This window comes from Artibeus jamaicensis, unplaced genomic scaffold, assembly GCF_021234435.1.
Source record: "Artibeus jamaicensis isolate MK-2021 breed Jamaican fruit bat unplaced genomic scaffold, CSHL_Jam_final contig_2170, whole genome shotgun sequence".
Classification (NCBI taxonomy): domain Eukaryota; kingdom Metazoa; phylum Chordata; class Mammalia; order Chiroptera; family Phyllostomidae; genus Artibeus; species Artibeus jamaicensis.
The window spans coordinates 1208375-1228205 of NW_026521445.1; the positions used below are offsets into that span (position 1 = coordinate 1208375).

Below are 19831 nucleotides of genomic sequence, written 5' to 3' on the forward strand. Positions count from 1 at the left end.
GTTATACAGATTTAGTAAGTGCTCCACAGTTGCGAGTTATCTGTGAGTTATTAGTACATTGGAAATGGTTTCTGCTAAGGGAAATCAAACTTTTTAAATAACAGGAAAAGCATTCCATTGGGAGAATTGTTAGGTAGTGTTCTATAATCTCTATAATTCAGAAATTTAAAAAAGGATAATTGGCACTTTTGTCAGAGTTACACATTTCCTAATTTGGAACGCTAGTATTATTTGTTCAGATGCAAAATTTCATTTATTTATTTGGTTTTAATTTATTATTTAGATGAGGTAGGCAGATTTGCTTTTAAACTATTAATGTTAGTAAGCATGCTAAGTAAATGGACATTTAAAAGAGAATAATGTATCAGTTATTTAGTGGACATGATTATACAGGGAAACCAGCTACGTGAGGGTTTTTGGTAGTAAAATAATGCAAATTGAAAGTAACAGGTTTTGTTTCTTATTTGTAATTTGTTTTGTTTTGTTTTTCCATAGGCAGTGAAGAGAGATATATTGAATACAGTTGCTGATCGTTGCGAAATACTATTTGAGGATCTGCTTTTGAATGAGATTCCAGAGAAAAAAGTTATGAGTATAAAATTAAGTACTTTTTTTGCATGTGTTCAATTGATGGCTGTCAAGATGTATATGTCATCTTTTATAAGTGCCTGTATCTGTCTTTAACAATAATGTGTCATGTGTATCTTTTCTTATTGGATGAAAAATTGTCAGTTGCACCAAAAAAGAATTCTGAGCACCTTAAAATAGCAAATCTGTCAACATTTAACAATTTCTGGGAAGGTTTTTAAAACAATTCTTCATGAATTTCTGCCAGACTGGAAAACTGTGGTAACATTTTAAACCTAACTTTTAAAATTAATATGCATTAGGTTTCTTAAAATAATTTGCAATAAAAAATTTTATTTGTGTTTAGTATTATATAATAGATTCTTTAATAGGTATTAATGTGTGGTATATGTGCGATTGATATCTTATTCCTACCAAATTTTTTGTGTGCTATTTTATATATACTTCTTACCTACTACTCAACAGACTTTGTTAGATTTTAAAAAGTCTGGGTCATCATGTTATAGCCTATCATAACTATTATATTTTTGAAACATAATTTACAGTGTTCCTATAATTTATATTAAAAACAATTATTTTATTCAAACAAAATTATAATATTGAGTATGCTTTTTAATTCTACACATTTATTCATCTTCACCTTGCCACTGTCCAGATGTGAGTAGATTAGAATTCAGTTGAATATACACGTAATTGAAACATACGTATTAGCTTGTTAAAGGGAATATGTTTATATTTATAGAAGAAAACGTAGCTCCTCTGTAAAACTGGCTTCCTTTAGTGCTACTGACAGTACCTTAGGTTCAATGGGCAAATCGTAATCTTTTTTGTATTCCTAGTTTGAAAGATTACTGGAACTGCCAGGTTTAACATTTGTCCTTCTTGTACTTGACAAATAACCCTGAACTTCTGTCCACTAGTAGTGAAATGTATAGTGTTTGCCAAGTATAGTTTTGCTGAGAAATGAATTTGAATCCTAGGTGTAGCAATTAGATTGAGACTTTTGTGTGAAACCTGCTCACTTAGACACCCAGTCAGCCTAACAGCCTCATCTCACTGCGGCTTATTTTTGCTCCTTGACTTTGTGTACAGTATAGCTCTCCTGGTGTTGGGTCCTCACTGTCTGAGCAACTGCAGCCTCCGCCTGCGGTCAGGGTTCTCGCTCTGGACGGCACTTCTCGTCCCTTCCTGCAGAGGGCCGCGTATCTTTCAGGAGTCAGCTCAGCTATCACCTGTTCTACAAAAAGTGCCGTAATACTTGAGTATGAGTTAGGATTCTGTTAATCAGTAGATACCCAGTTCTTATCATATTGGCTTAAATTTAAATTTTTTTCTGTTTTGAACTACTCAAATAATGTTGAACTGTTTGTTCTGCTGTGGGAATATTCCTAAAGGACTCTTTTTAGAATAGTTTTTAAGATATGTCTTTTAAAAGGTTCCCCTTTCCCATTTTAAACTTCAGACCAACTAGAAAACTTGGTCTTATTTGGATACCAAATGGCTAATTTAACTTTTTAATTTGAAAATTATGTGCTTTTTCTTTTTTAATGAGTAATTGAAATTCATTGCAACCAATACTGTAAACTTTTAATTTTATAGCAAGCATATTTATCTCTTTTTTAGGAAAAGCTAGAAAGAATGCAGTTTGAAATAGTTTTTAAGTTTTGAATGCCAATTGAACATAGACATTATAGCCATCATTGAAAGTTTTGAACTTAACCTGTTTAAAGAAACTGTGGCCTCAAATAAAATAATATATTCCTGATTTCAGTGTGTGAACAATTTATGTGTTACAGTACCAATTTCAGTAATATAGTTTTACAGCTAGATGGCAGTCTGGTCAAAGTAAAATTGTTCTAATTCTCTTATGAAGACAAGATGATAAGCAGAGTACGGCAGAGACATAGAATTCAAGTCATTGCATTTCCCCTGACATTTAAGACATCCTTCGTCTTCTGTTTGTGGTTACATAAAGCTACCACTCATTTCTTTGGCAGGAAATGCAGGTTACTATCAAAGTGAGCCCACTTCTACTTGGTCTATGTATTGATAGCTTTTTAAATCACATGCATTGCTGGAAGAGGTCATTCTGTGCACAAAGTCTTGATCTTTGTTGCTAGTTCATTGGAATCCTGGTGTTGAGCCAAACAAAACTGTGTTCGTGTGGACCCGAGATGATGTTAGAAATCTCGGGGGATTAGTTAGAAAATTGGGGGAAATACATTTTATTTTGAGTATGCAAAGAAGAAGGAAACATAGTTCTCATTATTTATTTAGGTCCAGATTGTTTTTTCTAAAAATTACTTAACGCTGTTTATGACAATATGTAGTGCTGATTGATGTCCCAGAATATTAATTCTAGTGTACAGCATTTAGTATGTCTGTGTATTAGATATTCATTAAATGTTTGCTCAGTTCAAGGCAACGTGATAGATACAAGTCAATGACCAGATTCCTGGGCTCAAGAAACCTATAATCTGATTTGAAAGATAGGATGTGTATGCCTTACTAATTATGGAGAGCATGTAGTAAGTTCCTAAGAGTAACTAAGAACTTAATCAAGATTAATGATCAGGATAATAAATACTAGTAATAAGAATGAGGCAAAGGGAAAATGAAAAGAAAGCAAGTTGGAATTGGTAGTGAGGTTACTATACAAAATATATATTGATGTTAGTATATAAAATATATAGTATATAAAATACATATGTTTGACACAGGGGGCTACTAGCATCTCATAAGATGAAGTCGGCAATAAGGTTGCTGACTGTGTATCTATATGTATATACACACATATACAAAAATGCATGCTATCATGTTCTAGACACTTGATATAGATTGGCTACTAATTTGGGTCTGAACTTGCATGAAGAGGGGAGAATTGTTTATAAAGTTAAAACAATAATAGCAATTCCTGAGACCAGGAACAAAATTTTCTCCTGGGTATTCTTTCATAGGAGAGTAGATAATACAGGACTGTGTAATCAACAACATCCTCATATTGAAGGCAGTGATGAGTTCATAGTTCATGGGAGTATAATTTAGGTTCCTCGTGGACACCAGGTGTGTTGAGGTACAGGAGGATTCAGTAAGAACAATCTTGTGCCAGGCCAGTTAGAAAGTGAAAATGACTTTTAGGTTTTATTTCTATTAGTATATGTATGATGCTTTCATATACTTATAAAATATATATCACTGATGTCCATGACAGACCATCTAAATATTGATGATGTTTCTTCTCCTTTTAGATTCCGAAAAGGAGTTTCACATCCTCCCTCACCGAGTTTTTGCCCCCATTCCGGGATCCGCAGTCATGTTATGTGATTATAAATTTGGCGATGAGTCAGCTGAAGAAATCAGAGACCATTTTATAGAGATGTTAGATCATAGGATTCAAATAGAAGATCTGGAAATTGCAGAGGAAATAAACACAGGTAATTATGTGATGTTATTTAAGAACCCGATTGGACTACTGCTAAAATTACCTATGAGACATCTAGTTAAATAACACGTCTTTAGAGTTCCTTAAAACTGGTTATGTTGGATACGTGCATGGTTTTAAAAACGTGTCTAATCTCTCCGTATATAAACGCAGTCAGTGTCTGCCTGGAAAATTGTGCCAACATTTACTGTACTTCACGGTTTCTAAGCCTAGCAAGTAGATCTGTGTAAAACAACGGTAGCCTTAAGTAGGTGGAAATTATGGTTTTAAGGTATTTCTTTTAAAAGAAATTTTCTGAAAACCCATTATTTTGATTAATCATTTGGTTAAACATCTTTACAGAGCTTTTAAAAATACTTAATGACATATCTTGTCCATACTATTTTCCTACTCCCTTTATATTAAATTTGGATGCTAAGCTGAAATGGGGAGAGTTCCAGAAAGTAGGTCAGTATTATTTTTAAGGGCACAGATTGACCATGCTATCTGAATTACGTGACACGTTGTCTTCCCCCAGCCATCATTTTCACTTTTGACCTTATGTGTTGGGAAGCTGGTTTTTTGTTTTGTTTTATTTTGCTTTGCTTTGCTTCATGATTTGTTTCTGTTTCTAGTGAGAGCAGGCTATGAAAACATCTTTCTAAATAAATGTGTACGTGTATGACAGACTTCCGGAAACATTTAAAAATACGTGGTAAAAGTATTCGCAGATAGCAATGAATATTGGGTACGTAGCCATTTACCAGTCTTGAAATTTCTGGTATCATAGTAGAAAGTCTTTAGGTTCCTTGTGAATATGGATATTTATGAAATTTGAATGTAGCAATTTTAAGTCCTTTTTAAATTCTAATTCCTTAGTTATTCTCTGTTGTTGAACTAATTCCCACCCCTCCCAAGAGCAGTGTTTGATTCAGAGTTTTCTTGTTAGTATGGTGAGTCAGGTAGGTATTTGGTGGATTAGCCATCTGTCAGTAAAGCCTCAGGTTAGTGGGAGACCACCAGCTTGGGTGGTTGGTTGGGTTTTTCTTCTCCCTCTGGTTTTTTAATAGGTCCAGGTTGGTATTAATCATGGTGTGGAATAGTAAGTTTGTTTCAAAGGGGAAAAAAAGCAGCAGCTGTGTTTCAGTTTTTTGAAAACTAGTATTTTTAAAGAGCTACATCATATCGCCTAATCGGTAAAGATTTTGAAAGTAGACTGGTGAAAATGTTTTCACCAGTACTCCTTTTCAAAGTACCTTTTGCCACGTTAGCGACTGTGACGTCTCTGCAGACCAAACTTGGAATCACGAGGGCAGGGATTTTTGTTCGTTTTGTTTACTTCTTCCACTAATGCCTCCCAGTAGTTCTGGACCCATCCTGGTGTTGATAATCTGAATGAATTTTGTGTGTGATCATTAGCATTGACCTAGTCCATCCTCTGGTTTAATCATACTGAAATCTGTATTCCTAGCAGATGGGCATGTACAGCCTATTCTTCCTTATTCTAAATGCCGGTCTGCCTTCCTGCAACTTACACTCTGTTCAGGAATCTGGAGCAGTAAAACACGAATACTTCCCTTGGGGGACCATGCTTTAAATTTCAGGGCACCTGTCACCTTCCGAATGTTTCAGAGCCAGGTGTTCCCACCTCCCTTCAACTGTTCTCTTTCTTATAGTTTCCAGACCTCATTTTTTTCATACCACTCTGGTTACCCTCCTCTAGGTTATGAAGTTTTAACCTGGGGTGTCCAGAACCGTTGGGGTTATGGACGGTTTTAGGGAGATCCACAAATCGCTGGAAAGTAATTGTATAGTTTTTTCTGGGGAAGAGATACATAGTTTTCAAAGGGTTGGTGACTTAAGAAAGATTGAAAACTACTTCTTTAAATATACTCTGATCTGCCAATTCTTGAGGTATGTTACCCTGAATTTAACCTAATACTCTAATAACAATATTAGCTATCTGTGTAGAAGCTACTTTGTGCCAGACACTGCAAATACAAAGTCATTTACTCCTTATAACAGCCCTGTGATGTAGATATTATTAGCTGCATTTGAAAATGAGAGATTTGAGGCCCAGAAAGGTCAGGTACCTTTGCCAGGTTACAAAGCTAGTGAATGGTAAAGCTTAAACTTAAACTTAAGTTTGGTTCTAGAATCTGTGTTTTTCTCTGTTTTGTTTTACCACCTTTCCGTGGGACCTTACCAATACACACTCGAAGACTGTTACTGTCTATGATTGAGATACATATTTTAGCCTGGCCCTCTTAATTCTGATATTTAAATTTTTTTAAAACTTAAATGATGTTACTTTATCCTGGTTTAATTTCACCTTGATTATGTCAGTATAATTTTTCACAAGACTATAAGATTTTTTAAAGCAAGCACCTGCAATGTTTATTTCCCTGAGCTCCCTGCCTAAAACACGATAGGTATTCGTAAATGTCATTACCAGCTGACTGAGAGATACTTGTTTTACGTGGGAAAAGTTACAAGCTTGTGCCTAGCCACACAAAGTTTTTAAGGCTTGTGTAGTGCACTACACTGAACACGAGGAAGATTTTAAAAGAGCGTGATAGTCATAGCTCTGTGGCTCAGTAGTTCAGAGCCTATTAAGGGGTGAAGAACATTTAAAGCATTGCCCCAGAAATATGTGTTCTGGTTTACAGCATTTAGTATGTCTATTTGTCAAATATTTGTGAAGCATCTGCTGTCTTGAGGGCAGTTGATAGATACAAACTAGTGAGCAGATTTCTTTACCCGCCACACCGCGGTCTGACCTGGAGGAGAGAGTGCGTTTGCGTTATGACCTACGCAGGGCACGTGGTGCGTCCCTGATGGTGACCGAGAATGTAGTCAGGATTAATGGCCAGAAGTTTAGGGTCTCCAGTGATTCAGTTAATGATTTAATCAGAAAAAAATGTTTTGACTTTTGGTCAGCAATAACCTATATTCTATAATAGCAAAGTTTCGACATTAGTATTTTTAAATTTTAGTCAATTCTTTCCATTTGTAAATGCTTTATTACTCCTCTCCTTTTGTATTTCATTTTAATAGAAAGCACATGTATTGTATAAATTGATTGTAACATAATGCTACTATAATATATAAAGTATAATCCCAAGTATATTAAAAGTCGCATGGTTTTAATGATTGTTCAGATCCCTTGAAATAGTTTTACAAATAATTAAAAGACTTGTTTTTAGCCTTAAGATAATATACTCCTCATCTATTATCAAATTTAAATGCTATTTCCTGATGAATGATTCTTATTATTTATATATAGTAAATGTCCTGTTCCTCAGCTTTTCTTCATGAAGCTTTACCATTGCCTTATTAAATATTAGCATTTACTAGTAGTTATAAAGTATTTTAGACTAAATTTTTAAAATCTTAAATGTCGTAAATATTAACCCATTTATCTTTTCTGTAGTTTTTTACTTTTATAAGCTTTTAACATTAGCACTTTGTTGTATGTTTTGCACTGTATTTTAAAATTATTTCCTGTCTATTTTTGTTTATTTTGGCAGTGTTTTGTTTATAGAGATGCATTATCTGAGTAGGAAGAGTTTAATATTATAAGGACAAAGGAAACAAAACAGCATTTTGGCAAGTTTAGGTGTGTGCACTTACATACATTACATGGTGGGGTCAAGAGTATGTGAAACGCAGAGTTTATTCTTGTGTTGTTTATTATTTTCCATTCAAGCAACTGTGAATCTGCTTTTGCCCCCACCCTGTACACACCATATCAACTCATAGTTTCTAGACCACATTATATATTTTTCTAGTGTCATATAATGTGTTCTTGAAGATGTTACTTCAGTAAAATAGGTATGATTCTTTTAGGATTCTGTTTATGAAACTTAATGTATCTCTGCTGAGTGATCGATTACTATTTGTTGATTGCCTATTAGGCATTAGGGATCAGGTGTATAGTTCTGACTCTCATGGTATTGTGGGAAATGCAGAGAAATGGGCTGTTCCAAAACAAGATGACCGGTTCCATAGTAGAGGAACAGAGAGTTATCAGGACACTCAGCACAGGTGGTATATTTATGAGGAATTCAAGGACACTCCTCAGAGCGTGACATCTGAGTTCATTCTGAAGGATGAATACAGTAAAAGTAATCCTAGGCCTTTTCGGGAGCGAACAGTGGCATCAGTTGTATTATGGCCAAGAACGTGACTTTTCTAGAATTATGTTAGTTGTGCTTTATCAAATATTTGTTAAATTTGGAGAAATGATTTAGTCATTACTATAGTTTTAATAATGAAGTGACATGTTCCCAAATTATAGGATAAGGTGAAAACAGACATTTTTATAGAAAAATTAACTGCTTTTACATAAACATCCTATTAGTTTAGAATCTGATTGACTTGCTCATGAGCTCATTTGTTCATTTATTAATTTACTCAAAAATAGTAGATGCTTAATTTTACGAAGACAGTATTTTAGCTGCATCCAGGCCTGCCACTTACAGCTGTATGACCTTAAACAGGTTCCTTCTGAGCCCCAGATTCTCCTGCGGTTGATGGGAGAGTTCAGTAAAATTGTCAGGGAAGGTACTTTCGAAACAGAAAAAGATACACGAATGCAGTGTGATATCGACTAGCATTGTTGGCTTTAAAGTAATGACTCCTGAATTGTAATGAAAAACATGAATATTACACCACGAAAGTGATATTTTATAGTATACATAGACTTTTGTAAATATGTGAAATTAGTCTTTTCGTATTAAATAAACCGGAAAAATTGGAGTTCAAATATTTAAATTTAAAAATTGAATTACTATATAGTCAGCATTAAATTTTTAAGGATATGCTTTATTTTCTAAGTATTCAGCGTTATTATTTGCTTGATTATTATTTGATAACTTCTGTAATATAGTTGCCAAGTAGTTGCTATGTTTAAAATACATATTTTGCCAGGTATCTTAAAATAACACGCTTTTAAATGACTTAAGGGATGAAAACAATTTGTTTGTCAAAGTGACTCACAAGGTGAGGGACAACTACGGCTTTAAAATTTCTTAGGTGCATGAGTCGTCTCCTAGGAGACATTAACCGTGCAGATGTGCTACATCCACAGCATCAGCTAAAATTTTGGAGACACGCCTTTAAAATCTGATGAAACTCATTTTGCCATTTCGGCCTTGATATCTGAACTGAAACTAATTTCTCCTGTTTGATGAAACACTGATAATATAATTATAAAGAAAAAGTAATACTGAGGATGTATTTTTATAGCTAGATCACTGACTATAGTGAAACCTCATTAACTTAGGATTCGAAGATGAGGAAGACAGCTAACCAACGGAGTTCAAGTCCTGACCTATCATTTTAAACTTCCAAATAGCCCTGTCCACCTATCAACGCTTGGAATAAAATGAAACACACTGACAGCGTAGCATGTACTCATGATGGCCCTTTGAATTGCTTGAGAAACTTGTTTTCTTACTGATTATTTTGGGATTTGTCGGAAGTTAAATTACCAGTTTAAAGGAATAGTTAAGATCTATTGCAAGAAATAGTTAATTTCTTATTGCATCAGATGTCATTTGCATTTGATTTTCAGATAACATATTAAAGTTTTGGTAAAAATAACGTCATGTGTGAAATTAAAATTAAAATCCTACAATTTCCACCAAAAGTAAACAGAAATAAATTGTCGTGATAAGACAAGGCCTAATTCATTCTTGAAAAATGCTCTGCTTCAGTAAAATCATCTTGCATTTGTATTAAACCACAGGATTTTGACAGATTAAAAAATGGAAGTAACAGAGCAGTAGAATGTCTTTTTTAAAATGAATAAATTATTTGTGCAGAGGACTTGACCTACCAGAGCATGATCTTTACATATAACAATTCAACATTAAATGTATAACATACAATGACAAAACCATTTTTGTGCTCTTTGTATACAAGCATTCAAGTGAAAAACGTCTTTGGCAAATAGGTGTAACTCACGCTTTAGTCAGTGTTTTTGTTCACTGGTAACCTGATATAAGGATTTAGGAACCACAGATTCCCATTTCAGTAAGTTAATGCGTCACCCATGTGAGCGTGTGCTAGTACATTGGGGTGCACACGTGTCCGTAAGGACATTTGCAGGCCACACAGTAGGCCATTTTACTTTGAATTTAAGCAGCAGTGTTTACTGTCTCTGACTGTGGCTCTCTTCTGAAGGGATCGACACGAAGTAGTCACCTTCACACACAGTTCCCTAGAGTTCTAGAGAGCAGTAGTCCGTTGCCACCTCAGAGAGGAAGAAGGGGCCTCCCCCTGTTCTCCGACCTGAGTGATTCCCCTTCCCCTTCCCCTTTCACCTGTTGTGGGGGCTGGTTCTTGTCAGGCTCCTCACTACTGGGGGGAAATGAAACCCTGTGGTCCCTGTGATCTCTAAGCATGTGTTCAGTTCCAATACTTTTAGTCAGTGTTAAATAAATTCAGCCACACAGACCTACAGAAATCGTCAGCATAATCAAGAAGAAAGAAAACCCGGACCTGAATCTGCAGTCTGCTGCCCACAACCCTCATATCTGCACTAACTTCTCAGGTGTCATGTTCCATCGGTAAAATGAGATAACGCGCTTCCCTTGCTTAGCACTGAGTCGTTTTAAGTCCAAATTTATGATCATATTTTGCTTGTATATTTCAAATATCATGTTAGATGAAGATTCAGAAAATATTTCTGTATAGGGCCAACTAGTTAGTATTTTAGCCTTCATGGAGCACAGAAAGTCTGCCCAATGGGCTCCAGGGCGGGCCCGAGGCCTGCAGGTTGCTGACCCTGTCTTTATTATGAATACCTAATTACTTGAAATTGTTAATTGCCAAAACCACAGCAAGAATCATTATTGTCCTTTTGCAGCTTGTATAAGTTCCTCTATGAATACCGAAGCTTCATCGGACAACACGGATGATGAACAACCAAAAGAACCAATTAAAACTGCAATAGTGGTGAAAATTCATCAGAATATAGGTATTTTATTTCTTTTATAACTTGAAAATGGTATTTTGCATTTGAGCTTCCTTGTTACTTTAAAATTACTGTATTTTATTTTACTGAAAAGTGCTAGATTAAGCCAGTATTTACTGAGTGTTGAGGAAAGCGCTAGGCCCCGGAGACAGAAACATTATAAGTAATACATTAGCCCCAGTGCCTGCAAAAATGACACTTCCTACTAATTTTTTGTGTTTTTAGAAGAAAAGCATGTTGAGTGTTGGGAATTCATTAGTACAGTAGGAACAGTGTTTCCCAAACTGGTGTTCCCAGGATTGCTATGGCAGATTTTGATGTGTATACTATGAAAAAAAGTCAAATTCCAGTGTGGAAATTTGTACTTCTCCTCAGTGTTTCAAAGGCTCCAAGATAATGTGGCAGTCACTTTCAGAGTTTCAAACTCACTGATCGAAGAACATGTAGCTATCGTTTCGTGGAATGCCATTTTGAGACATGCTTTATAAGTATTTGGATTTTTGACTGAGAGCCAGTTTTAGTTGTTTTTCTTGTCACTTACCAGATAAACCTGTTAATGAGGTGAATCCTTTGTACGTGTGTGTATGTGCATGTGTGTGTTTGGGATACTCTGGTCCATTCTGTTGTAACTCAACAATAATCGGGGTAAAAATGAATTACCAACATAGAGTTATTAATTCTTAGAATGGTGGAATCTGGCTTCTGCAGTTTTCAGTAGCTGCACGAATGACTTTGCAGTGAAATGACCGAGGGCCCCTACACATTGGAGCTGTCTTGTTTGGTTTAGGCCCAGTAGCAGGAGACAGCTGAATGTCAGTATAAATTTATAGCACCCTCTGCAGTGCGTGTCAGTTTTTCCCTTACATGTATGTGAGTGTGCACATGTGTGACAAAGACACTGAGTTTGTGGTTGGAGGTTCTGTTACGATGTGGAAATACATGATTACCAGTCTGACATTTGCAATCAGACTTTTTCAGCTTATTGCTATATTTTCCTTTAAGACTTTGTCAGATTTTAGGACATGCCCATGTGTGCATTTGCATTTGCATTTGCGTTTGTGTTTGTGTTTGCGTGGCTGTGTTGTTGTTTCGGTCCGTCAGTACCTATATGTCAGAGGCTAATGGCCATTAAGCCTTTGTTTTGCTCATTCCGTTTCCACTTGTTTTGTGTTTCTTTACTTTTAGGTGTGATTGCAGCTTTTGCAGTGGGAATCCTCGCTGCTGGTATCTCCTTTCATTACTTCAGTGATTAATCAGGATAAAGCACAAAGACCTTTCTGATCATCCGGAGAACACTGTCCAGCAATTATGAATAATAAATATGCCACCAAGCCATCTGCATTTAAGAGTAGCAGCCAGATCTGTTGCCAAATGCCTCTTAGGTGTGTTTCTAACATAATGTGAAATCACCAGCTGCCTTGTTTAGCCCTGCTTCTATCTGCTCAGGCTTCCAAAAATAAAGTTATTTATCTAGATGGAAGCTGCATGTAACAAGTCATTATACCTATTTTTTTAATGTTCAAAACAGTCCTTTATTTTCACAGATTTTAGACCTCTTGATGTGGACCACATGCTCATCAGGACATTGACAATGTGAATAGTCAGGGTTGGCTGAGCATCTTAGTGTTAGAACAACAGGAGTAATTTCCTCAAAGTGGGGTAACAACCTGTAGGGCAAGTTCGTACTGTAGCACCTGTATACTCAGTTCCAAAGTACTGATCCAGCTCTGATCAAGAGGTAGGAAGCCTTTCCAGGTTTGAATCGGTAAGGCGTGTCATAAATGATGCACTTTCTCACATTTGTGTATCATAGTTGTTTTAGTATGTTAAATAAGACTTCTTCTTCCAGCAGTACTTCAGACTAGGTCTTGTAAAACACCTAGATCCTAAATAAAAGTTTACCTTTAAATGCATTCATGGGCTCAGAGAAAGTAGGGGAAATCTCCAAGAACCATACCTTTGTTTTCCTTTCCCTACAAAACAAATGCATTTGGAGTCGGGAACCGTGTGCGCTGCATTGCGTGTACAGGTGGCCTGTGGTTGCTGGGAGCAGAGGCCAAGTGCAGCACTGCTTTGTGTGGGTTACCTCGGGCCAGAGACCAGGAGATGAGTCCGATTCAGAGAGGCTTCCCCAGCCAGGACAGTTGAGGTGCCCTCAGTTCGTAGTGCCCTCTGACCCCTGGCAGAAGCAGGATACAGGCCCAGGACTCTCACAGAGTAAGATAAGCAATGTTATTTCATGACTAGAGATTGCCAGGCACAAGAGGAAAGTAGCTAGCATGAGAAAGAACCAGCTGTGGATTAAATTTTTTAAGGTCTCATCACCAATATACATGAAGGATGGAACCACTGGCAGATATGCAACATGAAACAGATGGAACTGCTAGAAAGAGAAATGTTACTTGAAATTTTAAAAAACCTTAGACATGTTGAACATCATATTAGACTCAGCTGAAAAGAATGAATAAACTGGAAGCTAAAGCTAAAGAAATGACTCAGTTTGCAGCAAGGAGAAATGAGCTAGAAGTTACAAATTCTAAGAGTTATAGAGGGAAAATTATAAAAACCAGAAGCATCAGGGAGAGAGAATAGAGAGGATGGAAGAGTGATAATATTTGAAGGGATAACAATTTTCCACATTTGTTGGAAAAACATGAATTCAGGAAGCACAATATACCCCAAGCATATATAGATAAAATTCATACTTAAACCCAATGCCATGTAATTGCAAGATACCAAAGATTTTAAAGTAATCAAAGGAGGAAAAAGATTAATGAAGGTGAGGCAAATACTGAGTAGGCTTCTTACTGGCAACGGTGTACCCAAAGGATGGTAATTTGATGCTTTCAAAATTATGAGAAAACCTAATTATCAACTTAGAATTTATACCAAGCAAGACTGAAATAAAGGCATGCTCAGATGAAAAACAGATTTTACCATCAACAGACCTTCATTAAGAGACTGCAAAAGGATGATCTGAAATGGAAGAACTAGTGAGCAAATAAAATGAGAAACATGTAAATCAAGTATTCATGGAAAACAATTGTAAAGTGTTTATAAGAAGTAAAGTTGTAAACAAATATAAAACCAAATAAACATTTTATGCAACGTTTATGTGTACTTTTAAAATAGGATATAATTGAAAAATGGACAATAGTTTATAAGATGAGAGGAGGGTGATTAAAGTATTCTGGGGTGCTTTTATTATTCAGAAAGTGGGTAAGATACTATTTATATGTTTAAAGTGTATAGTCAGATTTCAAGAGTAACTGCTAAAGAATAGATACAGAATGAATCATTCTGGAGGAAAAGAAGTTTAAAATATGAAATAGGAAGTCAATAACTCAGTCCAGAAAAAGAGGAGAAACTGAGTGGGAGGAGGGGCAAAATTAGAAACATAATAGAAGTCAATTAAAGTAAATATGAATAGACTAAATTAACCACCATATTGATTTTTATAGGGTGAATTAAAAAAATCAGGCAAGTAGCAAAAGAAAATGTTTGTAACTTCAGTGATGTTAAATCAATATTAGACTTTATGAAGTGTTAAAGGTGGAAAAAGCTACTAAATAATGGTAAAAGGATCAATTCATTAGAAAGAACAATTTTATATTTGGATTTTTTTTTGCATTTTTCCATTACCATTTAACCCCTTCTACTCCTCTCCCCAAGCCCACAATCACTACCCTGTTGTCTATGTCTATGAGCCCTTTTTCCTTTTTGCTGGATAAATTTGCAAATTCTTTATAAAATGATCTCAAAATGTATGAACTACAGGGCTAAATCAACAGCTCTCAATTACTGATAAATCATGCAGACTAAAAATGAGTGAATACTGATTTGAATAACTATTGATTCAATGAACATATTTAGAATACTCAACGTTAGAGAATATTCTTCTTAACCATTGTATATTAGCAAAAATGACCAGGTCGTTACCAGGCAGAGTAAATTTCAAAAAGTTAATGTTAAAGGGATAATCAGAAATAAGTTAGAGGTCAGTAATAAAGGTTAACTTTTTAAAATTGTATACTTACAAGTTTAATAAATCTTCATAGATTAAAGAAGAAAACATACTTAGAATCTAAATTATAAGTGCTACATTTGGAAAATTGGATTGTGAAGCAGAAACAGCACGTTGGGGACGTGATTTTATTTGCTTAAATTAAGGAAAAAGGCTAAGTGTGTAACTTAGGAAAAGAATGATAGAACAAGCAATGTAGAAACATGGAGATGTAGGCAATGGAAGACATGAGTGAATTAGAAAACACAGTGCCATTCCGCCAAGATGGAGGCATAGGTGGAGAAGCCGTGCTTTCTCTCACAACCAAGTTTAGAGACAACTAAATATTAGCAACAGAAAACACAGCCAGAACACAGAAAATTGAACTTTTCGGAAGTCTGATAACAACAAATTCTTCAGCCTGACCTGTAAGAGGGGCAGCTGTTGGAGCGGGGTTGCACAGAAAAACTCGGTCAGACGGACTCGGGCGCGTGGAACCCAGGTGCAGGGTTGGACCTAATAAGCGACTCAGCGAGCGACCGCGGGGAAACAGCAAGGGAGCAGGGCTGCGGGTTGACTGTGGTTGGTGAGGGGCAGCAGAGGGCACTGCCATTTCCCTGCTCAGACCCCGCCTCCACATGCAGTGTCATAACCCAGCGACTCTGAGTGGCCCCGCCCTGGTGAACCACCTAAGGCTCTGCTCCTCACCCAGCGGCAAGAAATAGTAGAGGGGGTTGCCATTTCCCCGCTCTGACCACGCACCCACATATAGTGACACAACCCAGCGACCTGAGAGTCCACGGCTCCGCTACTCATACTTAACGGGCGAGAACAGACCAAAAATGGCTCAAGAAGATCTCAAAGCCCCAGAACCTATAAATCTAAGCGATGAAGAAATAGCAAAACTCTCAGATGCACAGTTTAAAACACTGGTGATCAGGATCCTCACAGAACTGGTTGATTATAGCCACAAATTAGACAAACATATGAAGGTGAAACTAATTGAAATGAATGGAATTGCACAGGAAACCAATAGTGATGAAAAGAAAACTGGGATTCAAATCAATGGAGTGGACCAGAAGAAAGCAAATAATGGCCAAACAGAAAAGAGTGAAGAAGCAAGAATTCAAAAAAATGAGGAGAGTGTTAGGATCCTCCAGGACATCTTTAAACGCTCCAACATCTGAATTATAGGGGTATCAGAAAAGGTAAAGGAACAGCCACCAGTGGAAAACTTATTTGAACAAATAATAAGGAGAATTTCCCCAATCTGGCAAAGGAAATAGACTTCCAGGAAATCCAGGAAGCTCAGAGAGTCCCAAAGAAGTTGGACCCAAGAAGGGACACACCAAGGCACATCATAATTATATTAGCCAAGATTAAAATGAAGGAGAGAATCCTAGAAGCAGTAAGAGCTAAGGGGACAGTCACCTACAAAGGAGTTCCTATCAGACTGTCAGCTGATTTCTCAAAAGAGACCTTACAGGCAAGAAGGGGCTGGAAAGAATTATTCCAAGTCATGAAATCCAAAGACCTACAACCAAGATTGCTCTATCCAGCAAAACTTTCATTTAGAATGGAAAGACAGATAAAGTGCTTCTCAGATAAGATCAAATTCAAGGAGTTCATCATCACCAAGCCCTTATTATATGAAATGTTAAAGGAACTTATCTAAGAAAAAGAAGTTAAAAAAACATGAACAGTGAAAGGACAGCAAACTCACAGTTATTAACAACCACACCTAAAACAAAAGCAAACTAAAAGGACAGCTAGATCAGGAGTGGAAACATAGAAATGAAGATCTCAAGGAGGGTTAGCAATAGGGGAGGGGGAGGAGGAGAAGGGGAGAGAAGGTACAGAAAATAAGTAGCATAGACAGTAGATAGAAAATTGATGGGGGGCAAGAATAGTATGGGAAATATAGAATCTAAAGAACTTGAGGCACATGGTCATAAACTAAAGGGGGGGTAATGGTGGGGATGGGGGGTAGGGTGGAGGGGAATGAAGGGGGGAATAGAACAACTGTAATGGCATAATCAATAAAAAAATAAATTTAAAAAAATTTAAAAAAAACACAGTGCCAAAGTTGTTCCGTGATCAAATTGACATCATTTGAATAAGAATTAAGCAGGACTCAAGTTCTAACCTATACATATAGTAAAGATAACAAGAGTAAGAGACTACCAGAAACATCTTAATCTAGACAATGGTCTCGAAAAATGCAGTTTTCTTAAATTGACTCAAGAAGAGGTTACCAGCTAGATAGACTTAATAGTTTGAATAGTAAATAATAGTTTAGAGTTTTTTGACAAAGAGAATAGCTTCCATTTACAGATGTTTTACTCCTCTTTCAAGGACCGTATTATTTCAACATTTTATACAAACTCTTCCAAAGAATAGGTAAGCTCATTTTGTGAGACCAGTATAACTTATTGTACTAGAATCAGACACATTCAATTCAGTGGGAGAAAAGTACAGACTAACAGCATTTGCAAGTATAGATATGAAAGTCAAAATACTATTAAAGTTATTCAACATCATGTATGAAAAGAAAATGTATAATGATTAAGTTATATATATTAAAAATCAGGAACATGAAAATGCCTGTTACTGCCCCTTCTACTCATCATTGTCCTGTATAAAAGGAGCAAAAAACAGCCCTGGCTGGTGTCGTTCAGGAGATTGCTGGCCTACAAACCAGGGGGTTGGTTCAATCCTCAGTCATGGCACATGCCTGGGTTGTGGGCCAGATGCCCAGTGGGGGCTCCTGAGAGGCAACCACACATTGATGTTTCTCTTTCTCCCTTCCCCTCTCTCTAAAAATAAAATCTTTTTTTAAAAAAAAAAGAGCAACAAAAGAGAAACCAGGTACTTCTAAAGAGTATATGATTAGACAGGAAAAGATGTTCACTCTCATGAGTGACTGGGACCACGATGAATACCATTTTATATCCAATGAGTTGAAAAATTGTATTATCAATGATGAAGATGTGCATCAAGAAGACATCTGCAGATGGAGTTTTAAACTGATACATTGGAAAGCAACATGGCATCATCTTGTAAGGTTAAGCATTCACATCCTCTAATATCTGGCTATTCGACATTATGTACCATAGAAAAATTCTTGCATTTGTGCACAGGAGTACACGTGAGGATGTTCAAGTCAGCCCAGTTGGTAACCAACCAAGTATCCACTGACAAGAATAAAAATAAATTGTAGGTTTTGTATTTAACGTCTAATGTTTACAGGCTGTGTGTCCTGGGCAAATTACTTAACCACTCTGTGCCTCTTTCTCATCTGTAAAATGGAGGTAATAGTATCTATCTTGTAGAGTTGTGCATTAAATTACTTTGCATAAATAAAAAACATGGAACAGTGCCTGGTATGCAGTAAGCATTCAATAAGCTTAGCAATTGTTTTAAAATATATGGATTTTGTAATTTTATTTAGGAGGGAGAATTACACGAGAAAGTGATAAACCAAGTCTTAGAAGCCTACATGTGCTGTGGTACAATTTTTATAAAGCTTCAAAACAAGCACATTTAGACTATGCTAAATATGGATTACTTAATGGCATTAATGTGTGTATTATTTTGGTTGTTTATTACCACCAAACCATTCCCAAACTTAATTGGCTTGAGACAGCAACCATGTCTTTTTTCCTCACAATTCTAAATAGACAGGGATCAGTTGGGTAGTTCTGTGCTACATGATGTTGGCTAGAACTACAATTTTTCTGGGAGCTTGATTGCGTGTGAAACATCCAAGAGAGCTTATTTACATGGCTGGCAGTCGATGCTGGCTGTCGGCTGGGACCTCAGCTCACACCTCACACCGCAGTTCTTCTCCATGTGGCTTGGGGTTCTTCCTGTCATGATGCCTGGGTCCAAGAAGTAGCATCCCAAATATGAGCATTCCATGAAGAGAAACAGAAACTGCATCTTCTTTCAGGACCTGGCCTGGAAGTCTCAGAACATCATTTCCTCTATAGTCTGCATTGCATTGGTCAAAGTAGCCTACAGGACCAGTGTAGATTAAAGAGGAAGGGGAAAAAGAAACTTTACTTCTCAATGGGCCTGCAGATACAAGAAGAAAAGAGCTTGAGGGAACCAGGTTTGCTGAAGTAATTGTGGTGATAGAAACGTATTGGCCTCAGAAGCTGCTTAGGTGGTTGGTCCATTCTATCCTAGTACAGTGTTAAAAGAAAAGAAAGAAAAGAAAAGAAGAAAAGGCCTTAATGGCAGCCATATTTAGAGATTAGTTAATATACTCTGGGCATAACAATTTACACTCCTGACATGTGGAAAATGCACTCACCACCTCCTAAAACACATTAGAATTGCATCTCAATGTAACTGATTCAGGTTCAAAGCCTGTAATTTCATCATCTAAATCAGTTTCAGGTACATATAATCCATCTTTACTGCAGTTACTCTCAGACTGAGGATACATGAACTTCAAAAAATTCTTCCCCCTACTCATTTAGTATAGAATGACAAGATAGGCAATAGACACTCTTATTTGAAAAGAAGGAAAATGAGAGGCACAACGCCATGAATTGTCTATAGCAGTTCTGAATTCCAGTTGGGTACATGTCTCTAATTCATTGTGATTCTAGAAGCAAAGAATGTATGTTGATTGGTGCCTAATTTTCCCTGAGAGTGGTTCTCAACTCTAGGGTCTTCGCTAGGAAATACTGACTCTATTCTGAGTCATTCTTATTCATGAGAAATGGCTTATGCTTGAAACTAAGTAGTTTCGCTGCTTCCTAATTTTGAAGGTTGAAGGCCCAGAAATGCCTTTTTATTTTGAACCTTTTCTCCCTTTTAGACTAAA

The 19831-nt window shown here is 36.5% G+C and overlaps 1 protein-coding gene and 1 pseudogene across 4 annotated transcripts in view; both read left to right on the plus strand.

Moving 5' to 3' along the window:
• The window catches only part of ODR4 (odr-4 GPCR localization factor homolog), a 31213-nt gene extending 18697 nt beyond the window's left edge, over positions 1–12516 (plus strand). For 3 of the 4 annotated variants that reach the window (XM_053658493.1, XM_053658498.1, XM_053658494.1), the window contains exons 11-14: positions 496–584; positions 3835–4022; positions 10884–10994; positions 12177–12516. In XM_053658493.1, the coding sequence (XP_053514468.1) occupies positions 496–584; positions 3835–4022; positions 10884–10994; positions 12177–12244 (456 nt within the window). In that variant the 3' untranslated portion in view covers positions 12245–12516. Of the gene's footprint in view, positions 1–495; positions 586–3834; positions 4023–10883; positions 10995–12176 lie in introns of those variants that run through there. The other variant, XR_008390295.1, reaches the window with a different exon arrangement.
• A 6555-nt stretch (positions 12517–19071) lies between these two features.
• On the plus strand, positions 19072–19192 carry LOC119049723 (uncharacterized; annotated as a pseudogene).
• The last annotated feature ends 639 nt before the right edge of the window (positions 19193–19831 follow it).